The sequence below is a fragment of the Salvelinus sp. IW2-2015 genome, linkage group LG19 (assembly GCF_002910315.2).
Source record: "Salvelinus sp. IW2-2015 linkage group LG19, ASM291031v2, whole genome shotgun sequence".
NCBI lineage: Eukaryota > Metazoa > Chordata > Actinopteri > Salmoniformes > Salmonidae > Salvelinus > Salvelinus sp. IW2-2015.
In genome coordinates, this window is record NC_036859.1 from 23,866,331 (window position 1) to 23,879,404 (window position 13,074).

At 42.5% G+C, this 13,074-nt stretch overlaps 1 protein-coding gene across 4 annotated transcripts in view; it reads right to left on the minus strand.

Annotated features, from left to right (window-relative positions):
* Positions 1–13,074, minus strand: part of LOC111979770 (receptor-type tyrosine-protein phosphatase N2) — a 189,051-nt gene that overhangs the window by 62,331 nt on the left and 113,646 nt on the right. For all 4 annotated transcript variants that reach the window (XM_070448912.1, XM_024010465.2, XM_024010463.2 and 1 more), the window contains one exon: positions 1,978–2,042. In XM_070448912.1, coding sequence (XP_070305013.1) covers positions 1,978–2,042 — 65 coding nt within the window. The remainder of the gene's footprint in view (positions 1–1,977; positions 2,043–13,074) is intronic.

Below are 13,074 nucleotides of genomic sequence, written 5' to 3' on the forward strand. Positions count from 1 at the left end.
GTTATTTTTTTTTATTTTATCTGTTATTTTACCAGGGAAATTGACTGAGAACACGTTCTCATTTACAACAATGACAGGGGAGAGGAGGGGGATGAATGAGCCAATTGTAAACTGGGGATTATTAGGTGACCATGATGGTTTGAGGGCCAGATTGGGAATTTAGCCAGGACACCGGGGTTAACACCCCTASTCTTACGACAAGTGCCATGGGATCTTTAATGACCTCAGAGAGTCAGGACACCCATTTAACATCCCATCCGAAAGACAGCACCCTACACAGGGCAGTGTCCCCAATCACTGCCCGGGGGCATTGGGATATTTTTTAGACCAGAGGAAAGAGTGCCTCCTACTGGCCCTCCAACACCACTTCCAGCAGCACCTAGTCTCCCATCCAGGGACTGACCAGGACCAACCCTGCTTAGCTTCAGAAGCAAGCTGGCTACTTGAGCACTATATAGGGAATAGGGTGACATTCGGGGAACAACCAATGCTTGTGTTGTCTAATGGTATAGCTATAACATCAAATGTGAATTTTTGTTTTATTTCAAACTCAGATATTGACAAATTAAATGGGTGCTCTACCCGTCATCACCTTTTCTGACTCCTACAATCTACAATGAGCAAAATATAGTATATCCAGCAGAACATACAGTATGTAGAATATAAAAACCTTGAAGGTGGGCACTTTGAAAAAACTTAACTCAGTCTCTGTCTGATTACAGTAGACATGATCCATCTCAGTTTTCTCAGAGAATCCATTTCAGAGCAGAATCGTGAAATGGAGTAGCACTCTCCACCCGACCCAGGCTAGGCAAAGAAGATTGAGGTAGCAATGCAGCACCAGACATAATCTGAATAGGCCTTGTTTGTGTCCCAAATGCACCCTATCCCCTACATAGTGCAATATAATTTTTTTCCGGGGCCACTCATATGTAAAATGTATACATTTTCTACAACTTTTTTTTCAAAAAACAGATAAAGCAACACCTCACAACGCCTCTCCCCTATTTGACCTAGATAGTTTGTGTGTATGCATTGATATGTAGGCTGCCTTTTATTTATTTTTTATGTAGTTCTGTCCTTGAGCTGTTCTTGTCTATTGATGTTCTGTATTATGTCATGTTTCATGTTTTGTGTGGACTCCAGGAAGAGTGCTGCTTTCGCAACAGCTAATGGGGACCCTAATAAAATACCAAATACCAAATACTAGGAAATGTGATCAGACCCCTGTGGGCCATGGTCAAAAGTGGTGCACTACATAGGGAATAGGGTGACATTTGGGACACATCCCCTTCCCTCTCACAACAGCAGTTCAATTGGTGATAATAGGCTCCATTCAGGCCTAGTATTGAATTCGCTCTCTCTCTCTCTCTCTCGCGCTCTCTCTCCACATTGAGCTCATCACTGCCATTTTGATTATTGGCCTAAATGTAACACAGTCATCGAGACATACTTACTGCTAAATCAGTAACAGAGATAGGAGAGAAACTCCATGGTATATTTAATAGAGACGTGGCAGAGAACGGTAATGCTCACGACTTGAGCCCAGGAAAGCCAGCCAGCCAGCCAGAGAAACTAAACGTGGGTCCTGAAAATGGAGGTTCGGTGGCAGCCGGTGCTGTTTCAACTGACACGTCCATCGTCATAAAGGTGCTTTATATTGCTGACTGCTGAGCACAGAAAATAAAGAGTTTGTCCAGTTTATTTGCTCTGTCATGTTCGCTGTTTACGTGTATGTTCGACACAAAATCTGTCAAAGTATGTCTTTATGCTCTCAGGAAAACAGACACTCTCACAAATATGCTTTGCTGTAGCAGCCCATGAGGAAACCACTCAAATRAATGTCATAGGACAACTCAAACGACAAATAATAAACTCAACAGAGTCTAACATCATAGCTGATTCCCAAAATGTATTGCAATATTTRGGTAATAGGGTGCCATTTAAGACACAGCCCATAGAAAGAAGGGTACTTACATCTGTGATTCCAGCCTCCAGAATGATCACCTTGGCCTCCTTCTCCACTGCATCCTTCTGGTGAACTGGGAACGGGAGAAACAGGAGCTTGTGTGAGACTAGACTGCTGTCAATTTTTTWWTTTATTTCACCTTTATTTAACCAGGTAGGCCAGTTGAGAACAGGTTCTCATTTACAACTGCGACCTGGCCAAGATAAAGCATAGCAGTGCGACAAAAACAACAACACAGAGTTACACATTGGATAAACAAAAGTACAGTCAATAACACAATAGAAAAATCTATATACAGTGTGTGCAAATGGAGTAAGGAGGTAAGGCAATAAATAGGCCATGGTAGCGAATCAATTACAATTTAGTAAATTAACACTGGAGTGATAGATGTGCAGATGATGATGTGCAAGTAGAAATACTGGTGTGCAAAAGAGCAAAAAAGTAAATAAAAACAATATGGGGAAGAGGTAGGTAGTTGGGTGGGCTATTTACAGATGGGCTGTGTACAGCTGCAGCGATCGGTAATCTGCTCAAATAGCTGATGCTTGAAGTTAGTGAGGGAGATATAAGTCTCCAACTTCAGCGATTTTTGCAATTCGTTCCAGTCATTGGCAGCAGAGAACTGGAAGGAAAGGCGGCCAATCACTCTTATAGTAGAATATGTGAAGCAGGTGGTTAGAGGAGCAGCTCCAAGGAGAGACAGTCTATGTCGAAATGGTGCCCTATGCCAATATAGTGCGCTACTGTTGACCAAGGGCAAAAGTAGGGCACTCAATAGGGAATAGAGGGTCATTTGGGACACACGACTGTCTACTAATCTATTTCTACGCAATTGGTTAATAACTAGCACTAGATTAAATAACGTGCTTAAGGCATCGAGTGTATTTCAAATAGGCCTGAGGGTATTTGATATAAAAGCAAAATCAAGGTTTATTTTCCTCTTGGTGATTGAACTAGCAATAACGTATGTATATTTTGTTACTGGTAAATTATATTTCCATCTCTTTTGCAACTGTTGAATATATTAAGGCGAATCYTACCCGAAATAGATTTATAAAACTCACGTTGAAACCTTCCTTCCTTCTTTCCTTCCACTGCCTTAAGAYGAAATAATTGTGAGGTTTAATTGAAATTCATGGAGGACTAATATTAAAGGAAGAACAAAATGTTATGAAAAACTGTGCATAATTGGCATCACTTTGTTTTCCATGTGAAAGCACCTCCTTTGTTGACACATCCGGCAGATGAAGGATATGCAAATAACCTGGGGAGAGCRCTTCTAGGTCCCAAATGGCATCCTATTTCCTATTGTACACTACTTTTGACCYGGGCCCATAGAGCTCTGGTCAAAAGTAGTGCACTATGTAGGGAATTGGATGCCATTTGAGACAACACTCAACTCTATAACGTTCTCCAAATCCATCCAATAGCCTATCTAATGAGTGTTTTAATCTATCACAGTAATTCTTTGCTCTCGTCAATTTATGCAGAATCCAGTATAATTACGCTGGGCGGCTTCAGATGGGTGATTTGATTGAACTGAACTAAGCTCTGAACCTGAGGAGGGGAGCGTGACCACCATGTCTGCCATGGACCAGGCTGTCAAAAAGGATGTCTTAATAATGCTGTCAGAGCCAGACCACCTGGGCTACACACATACGTAATGACCACTGGGCCATTTCTACTGAACCACAGCCACTGGAGTCAGTCTACTCCTTAGCCATTACACCACTGTCCAGTGGAGCGMACACTTGTGTGCAGCCAGTGGTAACGTACTGCCTTAGCAAGTGAGACATGCCCACAAAGACAATGACATAAAAACCCAGACAGTCAATTAACTACAACCATACATCGCAACATGATGAGCATAAAATAAACAATCAKACAAGTAAACAGACAAATGAACATGAAGACTCCCAGTGCTGTCCATGGGAGGGATCCAACAAGCACACAGCAACAAGTGGGACTTCTCTTCCTGGTGCTTGAATGTGATGTTAACAGTAAGGGTGAGATAATTACAGCCAGACAGTCTTTCATTAGACAATACATTTGGCATCGCAACACCACATTGTGGAGCGTTGCTTCCCCACATTCAGCCTCCTCTCCTCTCCTCTTCCTCTCCTCTCCTCTCCTCTCCTCTCTCTCCTCCCTCTCCTCTCCTCTCCTCTCCTCCCTCTCCCTCTCCTCTCCTCTCCTCTCCTCTCCCCTCCTCTCCTCTCCTCTCCTCTCCTCGCCTCTGCCCCTTCCACTTCCACAGACTCTTAATGAGCAGCTGCCTAACTAGAGCACGGCAACTCAACAGCCAGAATGAGCAAGTTCATTTGTACCACACTGAGTGAATCCCAAATCGCAACCTGCATGGATGGATCTTTGAAACTACTAACAAACTACAAAAAGGGTGAGGGCAAATTGTCAATTGTGTTTACAGTTTGCATACCTGCAGGTTTCGAAATGTCTGAGGTATGATGAGACATTTTGAATACAAATTGCAAAAGTAAACTAGATACAGGTTTTCATTGCATGTATTATATTATTTCCATATCCCCATCATTCCATTTTATATATACCCTTTTCAGTGTGCTCCATCTTTTGTTACACAGTATCACAGGCCAGATTGTTGTATAAGAAACAGTGGGCAGCGGAAGAAAGATCTCACTCTATGAGCGAGTAGCTGCCTTTTTTCCTTCGAGAATACATAGGAGTTTCATTTGTCACCCCGTGTCCTGAGTTCTGTTTCATGTTAACTCAATGTATCAGAGGCYCCTTGAGGGGAACAAAACAGCCTGGARTAAAAAAACTCTCAATATTTAACCATTGACTGAAGGAAAAGGCCTGGTTCTATGAGGTCTATGAGTTCAGAGCCCAGAATGGGATGCTGTGTCGCACCGGGGACTGTTTCTGAGCACATTTGATGGGAATAACAACCCCATCACTTTGTGATACAGTACACAGATGTAATCACATTACCTGATCATGATAGCAGTGATCCCTGAAAAAAATCTAATATATTGCGGTGGGTTTTCTGCTCTCTGAAATATTTGACAGCGTGAGAAGGAAGGAGACTTAATATTTYTAATATTTTGTGTCTAAAGACCATGTCACCATCCCCAACATCCAGTTGTCAAAACCAATTCCAGAGTCATTTTTCAAATGCTTTTAATTACATATTGTATTCGGAGGTCTCACTTGCATTAATTTGATTTCTGATATCAACATTTCAGCCTTCAATCTCTTTCAAATGATGTTTTTCTCCAATCTCCAACACCCTAGCCTTATTGCCTCCAGTAATTTAAACTGCAATATGAAGCAATGAGCAATGGGAGACGACTTAGAGCATCACAAAGKCAATGCAATATGTAATCAAATTAAAAGCAGGGGGGAGAAATGGCATCCCAGGCCACCTGGGGCAAGGAGCCATTACCTCTCTGTGGAGGGGAGAGAGCAGTACTCCATCATACACTGCCTGCATCCCAAATAGGCACCATATTCCATTTATAGTGCCATAGGGCTTTGGTCAAAGGTAGTGCACTATGTAGGGAATAGGGTAACATTTGGGAAGCAGCCACTATCTGCCAGCTGAATAATGGTAAACAAGCTCCATCTCTATCGAAACATTTATCATCACTCTCCACTGGTTGGAGAGTCTGGCTAAAACTGGGAATGGAAGGATATTCATGTAAAAATGTACACACTGTATGTTACTGTTACATGGTTCCACTTTGAGTAACGGTTGTAATACCAAATATCTAAGAATATATATATTTTTTGTGTAATGTGCTTGGTCTCAATATGAAAATGATACCGATTTTCATAACACAGCAGTTTTGTTGTTGTTCATATTTTATTTTATTATTAGATGTTGCAGTTCATATTTTATTTGGGAATTAGATGGTGACATGTTATGTAATGTTGTCACTCCACACTGGCAGTTATTTTTCTGTTGCATTCAGGTGTAGGTACTAAACTYTAATGACAATGTACAGTATACAAACATCTGATTTTATGGGCCCTGGTTAAAAGTAGTGCACTATAGGGAATAGGGTGCCATTTGGGATGCAACCTATGACACAAACAACCCTCCTACAGAGGGTAAACAACAACAACACCCGCCAACAACAATTAATGACCCTGCATAAATGAATTGAGGTTACCTCACTAAGATGTAATACAGACTACGACATCGCAGCCTCGACTTTCAACAGCAATCAGCARCATATTACAATCTGTAATGGAAACTTTAATACAGTGCTGTTAACGCTGTRAACTCATTTTTAACCAAGAATAGAGTGATGGGTAATGAACTAAGTATTCGTGTGATGCATACATTTATGCATCACACTAATGCTATATAAGAACTAAGCCCAAAGATCTATGAATATCTATACATTCTCATGAAGGATCTCACAGACTAAAAGAAGATCTCTTTAAAAGTAAGAGAATGTCTAGTCTACACAGAGTCCATGTGGGCTCCCTGTCCTCATCTGAATTCTGCCCATCTGATCCATCATGGTTCATAGAATAGGGATGTCTCTCTTTTCTTTGTGTGAGGGACGGATGGTGGGCAGGTAGCCTAGCGGTTAGAGCGTTGGGCCAGTAACCGAAAGGTCGCTGATTCGAATACCCGAGCCGACAATTTGCTCCAGGAACTCTGCACTACTATGGCTGACCATGTAAAACAGGGTTCCCCAACTGGAGAATTTGGTCCTCAGGTGAATTTATTTGGSCCCGCAAGTTTTCTTAGCAAAACTTTTTTMGGGGGGAGGGGGACATAAAAGACTGTAAAAACACCAGCAAAACAGCTCCAAGTGATTTACATTTTGGAAATATGTTCCAAAGTATGCCCAAGCTGACTCATCAAATARGCTGCTGTTACTGTTTATTATCTATCTGTTGCCTAGTGACTTCATCCCTACCTATATGTACTGTACATACAGTATCTACCTCAATTACCTTGTACCCCTGCACATCGACTTGGTACTGGTACTATAGCCAAGTTATCATTACTCATTGTGTATTTATTCCTTGTGTTATTATTTTTCTATTATTTCTCTGCGTTGTTGGGAAGGGCCCGTAAGTAAGCATTTCACTGTTAGTCTACACCTGTTGTTTATGAAGCATGTGACAAATAACATTTGATTTGATCGTATACAAATGTAAGCAAGGTTTGAAATTATTATGTTTTAGTCAATCATTATATCTGTTTGGGCTTCTTGTGGTCAATTTGCAGACTACAAATTATTTGCAATTATGTTCAGGCCCCCTGACCATGCYCTCAAGAAAAAAATGTTCCGCAGCTGAATCTAGTTGATTATCCCTGCTGTAAAATAACACATTTTACTGCACCTATCCGGGGATGGAAGGAGAGAGACAGAGAGGGAGGGAGGAGGAGAGAGAAAGAGAGAAATAGAGATGGAGGGAGGGAGGGCTGAAGGGAGGGAGAGATGGGGCATAGAGGTTTGATAAGTGGAGGCAATGATAATTCACTGGCAGCAGAAAAGCAACAAAAAATGGGACATAAAGTATCAGCCAGTCCACAGCAGGGATCTGATCCACCAGGACAGACAGTATCAGCCCGTCCACAGCAGGGATCTGAAAGCCAGACCACCTGGGCTACCACACATACGTAATGACCACGTGGGCCATTTCTACTGAACCACAGCACTGGAGTCAGTCTACTCCTTAGCCATTCCACCCTGTCCAGTGGAGCGTACACTTGTGTGCAGCAGTGGTAACGTACTGCCTTAGCAATGAGACATTCCACAAAGACAATGACATAAAACCCAGACAGTTCATTAACTACACCATACATCGCAACATGATGAGCATAAAATAAACAATCAAACAAGTAAACAGACAAATGAAACATGAAGACTCCCAGTGCTTCCATGGGAGGGATCCAACAAGCACACAGCAACAAGTGGGACTTCTCTTCCTGGTGCTTGAATGTGATGTTAACAGTAAGGTTGAGATAATTACAGCCAGACAGTCTTTCATAGACAATACATTTGGCATCGCAACACCACATTGTGGAGCGTTGCTTCCCACATCCAGCCTCCTCTCCTCTCCTCTCTCTCCTCTCCTCTCCTCCTCTCCTCTCCTCTCCTCTCCTCTCCTCTCCTCTCCTCTCCTCTCCTCTCCTCTCCTCTCCTCTCCTCTCCCCTCTCCTCTCCTCTCCTCTCCTCTCTCGCCTTCCCTCCACTTCCACAGACTCTTAATGAGCAGCTGCCTAACTAGAGCACGGCAACTCAACAGCCAGAATGAGCAAGTTCATTTGTACCACACTGAGTGAATCCCAAATCGCAACCTGCATGGATGGATCTTTGAAACTACTAACAAACTACAAAGCGGGCAATGGAAATTGGCTATTTTGTTTACAGTTTGCATACCTGCAGGTTTCGAAATGTCTGAGGTATTATGAGACATTTTGAATACAAATTGCAAAAGTAAACTAGATACAGGTTTTCATTGCATGTATTATATTATTCCATATCCCCATCATTCCATTTTATATATACCTTTTCAGTGTGCTCCATCTTTTGTTACACAGTATCACAGGCCAGATTGTTGTTAAGAAACAGTGGCAGCGGAAAAAGATCTCATCTATGAGCGAGTAGCTGCCTTTTTCCTTCGAGAATACATAGGAGTTTCATTTGTCACCCCGTGTCTGAGTCTGTTTCATGTAACTCAATGTATCAAGGCGCCTTGAGGGAACAAAACAGCCTGACTAAAAAAACTCTCAAATTTAACCATTGACTGAAGAAAAGGCCTGGTTCTATGAGGTCTATGAGTCAGAGCCAGAATGGATGCTGTGTCGCACCGGGACTGTTTCTGAGCACATTTGATGGGAATAACAACCCCACACTTTGTGATACAGTACACAGATGTAATCACATTACCTGATATGATAGCAGTGATCCTGAAAAAAATCTAATATATTGCGGTGGGTTTTCTGCTCTCTGAAATATTTGACAGCGGAGAAGGAAGGAGACTTAATATTTATAATATTTTGGTGTCTAAAGACCATGTCACATCCCCAACATCCAGTTGTCAAAACCATTCCAGAGTCATTTTCAAATGCTTTTAATTACATATTGTATTCGGAGGTCTCACTTGCATTAATTTGATTTCTGATATCAACATTTCAGCCTTCAATCTCTTTCAAATGATGTTTTTCTCCAATCCAACACCCTAGCCTTATTGCCTCCAGTAATTTAAACTTGCAATATTGAAGCCAATGAGCAATGGAGACGACTTAGACATCACAAAGACAATGCAATATGTAATCAAATTAAAAGCAGGGGGGGAAATGTGAGAAGGACAAAAAGTGAAGAGGGAAGAGAAGGAAAGGAAAGAGAGGAGAGAAAAGAAAAGGGAAAGAGGAAAAGGGGTAATAAGAATAAAGAACATAAGGAAAGGAAGGAAAGAGAAAGAGTGATAGAAGGGAAGCTAACTATAGCTGAAGGGAAAAGAAGGAAGAAAGAGAAGCAGAAAGGGTCCAGTAATCTAAGAAATGAAAAAAATGGCGAGCCTGCACTCACAAGCACGTACTGACAGAGATGGGGAAGAAAGAAATGGCATCCCAGGGCCACCTTGGCAAGGAGCATTACCTCTCTGTGAGGAGAGAGCAGTACTCCACCTATCATACACTGCCTGCATTCCCAAATAGGCACCATATTCCATTTATAGTGCCATAGGGCTTGGTCAAAGGTAGTGCACTATGTAGGGAATAGGTAACATTTGGGAACGCAGCCACTATCTGCCAGCTAGAATGGTAAACAAGCTCCATCTCTATCGAAACATTTACATCACTCTCCACTGCTTGAGAGTCTGCTAAAACTGGGAATGAAGGATATTCATGTAAAAATGTACACACTGTATGTTACTGTTACATGGTCCACTTTGAGTAACGTTGTAATACCAAATATCTAAGAATATATATATTTTGCTGTTAATGTGCTTGGTCTCAATATGAAAATGATACCGATTTTCATAACACAGCAGTTTTGTTGTTGTTCATATTTTATTTTATTATTAGATGTTGCAGTTCATATTTTATTTGGAATTAGATGGTGACATGTTATGTAATGTTGTCACTCCACACTGCAGTTATTTTTCTGTTGCATTCAGGTGTAGGTACTAACTGTAATGACATGTACAGTACTACAAACATCTGATTTATGGGCCCTGGTAAAAGTAGTGCACTATAGGAATAGGTGCCATTTGGGATGCAACCTATGACACAAACAACCCTCCTACAGAGGGTAAACAACAACAACACCCGCCAACAACAATTAATGACCCTGCATAAATGAATTAGGTTACTGCATAAGATGTAATACAGACTACGACATCGCAGCCTCGACTTTAACAGCAATCAGCATCATATTACAACTGTAATGGAAACTTTAATACAGTGCTGTTAACGCTGTCAACTCATTTTAACCAAGAATAGAGTGATGGGTAATGAACTAAGTATTCGTGTGATGCATACATTTATGCATCACACTATGCTATATAAAACTAAGCCAAAGATCTATGAATATCTATACATTCTCATGAAGGATCTCACAGACTAAAGAAGATCTCTTTAAAAGTAAGAGAATGTCTAGTCTACACAGAGTCCCTGTGGGCTCCCTGTCCTCATCTGATTCTGCCCATCTGTCTCATCCATCATGGTTCTAAGAATAGGGATGTCTCTCTTTCTTTGTGTGAGGGTGGACGGATGGTGGGCAGGTAGCCTAGCGGTTAGAGCGTTGGGCCAGTAACCGAAAGGTCGCTGATTCGAATACCCGAGCCGACAATTTGCTCCAGGAACTCTGCACTACTATGGCTGACCATGTAAAACAGGGTTCCCCAACTGGAAATTTGGTCCTCAGGGGAATTTATTTGGCCCCGCAAGTTTTCTTAGCAAAACTTTTTTGGGGGGAGGGGACATAAAAGACTGTAAAAACACCAGCAAACAGCTCCAAGTGATTTACATTTTGGAAATATGTTCCAAAGTATGCCCAAGCTGACTCATCAAATATGCTGCTGTTACTGTTTATTATCTATCTGTTGCCTAGTGACTTCATCCCTACCTATATGTACTGTACATACAGTATCTACCTCAATTACCTTGTACCCCTGCACATCGACTTGGTACTGGTACTATAGCCAAGTTATCATTACTCATTGTGTATTTATTCCTTGTGTTATTATTTTTCTATTATTCTCTCTGCGTTGTTGGGAAGGGCCCGTAAGTAAGCATTTCACTGTTAGTCTACACCTGTTGTTTATGAAGCATGTGACAAATAACATTTGATTTGATCGTATACAAATGTAAGCAAGGTTTGAAATTATTATGTTTTAGTCAATCATTATATCTGTTTGGGCTTCTTGTGGTCAATTTGCAGACACAAATTTATTGCAATTATGTTCAGGCCCCCTGACCATGCACTCAAGAAAAAAATGTTCCGCAGCTGAATCTAGTTGATATCCCTGCTGTAAAATAACACATTTTACTGCACCTATCCGGGGATGGAAGGAGAGAGACAGAGAGGGGGAGAGGAGGAGAGAAAGAGAGAAATAGAGATGGAGGGAGGAGGGCTGAAGGGAGGGAGAGATGGGGCATAGAGGTTTGATAAGTGGAGGCAATGATAATTCACTGGCAGCAGAAAGACAACAAAAATGGGACATAAAGTATCAGCCAGTCCACAGCAGGGATCTGATCCACAGGACAGACAGTATCAGCCCGTCCACAGCAGGGATCTGAACCAGCAGGACAGACAGTATCAGCCCGTCCACAGCAGGGATCTGAACCACCAGGGCAGCAGTATCAGCCCGTCCACGCAGGGATCTCAGACCACCAGGACAGACAGTATCAGCCCGTCTCCAGGCAGGATCTGACACCAGGACAACAGTATCAGCCCGTCCACAGCAGGATCTGAACCACAGGGCAACAGTATCAGCCGTCCACAGCAGGGATCTGAACCACCAGGGCAGACAGTATCAGCCCGTCACAGCAGGGATCTGAACCACCAGGCAGACAGTATCAGCCCGTCCACAGCAGGGATCTGAACCAGCAGGACAGACAGTATCAGCCCGCCACAGCAGGGATCTGAACCACCAGGACAGACAGTATCAGCCCGTCCACAGCAGGGATCTGAACCACAGGGGGTGCTCACATTGAGAAACATAAAGACACTGCATCTTCAACTTCAAAAATGAATTCTACACTTTTCTGTGTTCTGCAAGGTACTCTCATTTAAAACATTACTGTAAATCCCTTTTTTTTTTGGCATAAAAGGTCAAATAAACATAATACTGGTAGACCAGCAACATAAACCATGCCTATAAGAGGGCAGTGACAGAGAGAGTAGTCTGGCCTGTTACCCAGTTCCAGTACACAGCATCTGCAGACTTTAGACCACAGGGACTCCTGGTAAAGCAACGTTCTGGATCTCGACTGGCACCCTATTCACTACTTAGTGCACTACCTTTTGACCAGAGTCCTATGGGCCCTTGTCAAAAGTAGTGCACTATATAAGGAATAGGGTGTCATTTGATGTAAACAAAGCGTTTGGTCTTATCAGGAGTGTTTGTCCTAGACACCCGACTGTCAGGAACCATTAAACACACACTTCTCCACATAACCAGATAGATACTGGGAGGAGAGGGAGATAGGATGCATCCCAAATGGCACCATATTCCCTATATAGTGCACTACTTTTGACCAGGGCCCAAAGGAATAGGGTGCCATTTGTGATGCCACCATAGCCTGGGACACAGTACAGTACAGTATCTTTCCACTAGTAGTGGAAAAAATTAGAGACCACTTATTGTTCATGACAGGAAAATTCACACGGACTGGCAACACTTAACGCCTCGCTCGCTCTCCTCCCTCTCTCTTTCTCTCTCCTCCCTCTCTCTTCTCTCCTCCCGCACGCTCTCTTCTTCTCTCTCTTTCTCTCTCCTCCCTCTCTCTTCTCTCTCCTCCCGCACTCTCTCTCTCTCTCTCGTTCTCTTCTTCATCCCTCTCTCTTTCTCTCTCCTCCCGCACTCTCTCTCTCTCTCTCTCTCTCGTTCTCTCTCCTCCCTCTCTCTTTTCTCTCTCCTCCCGCTACACT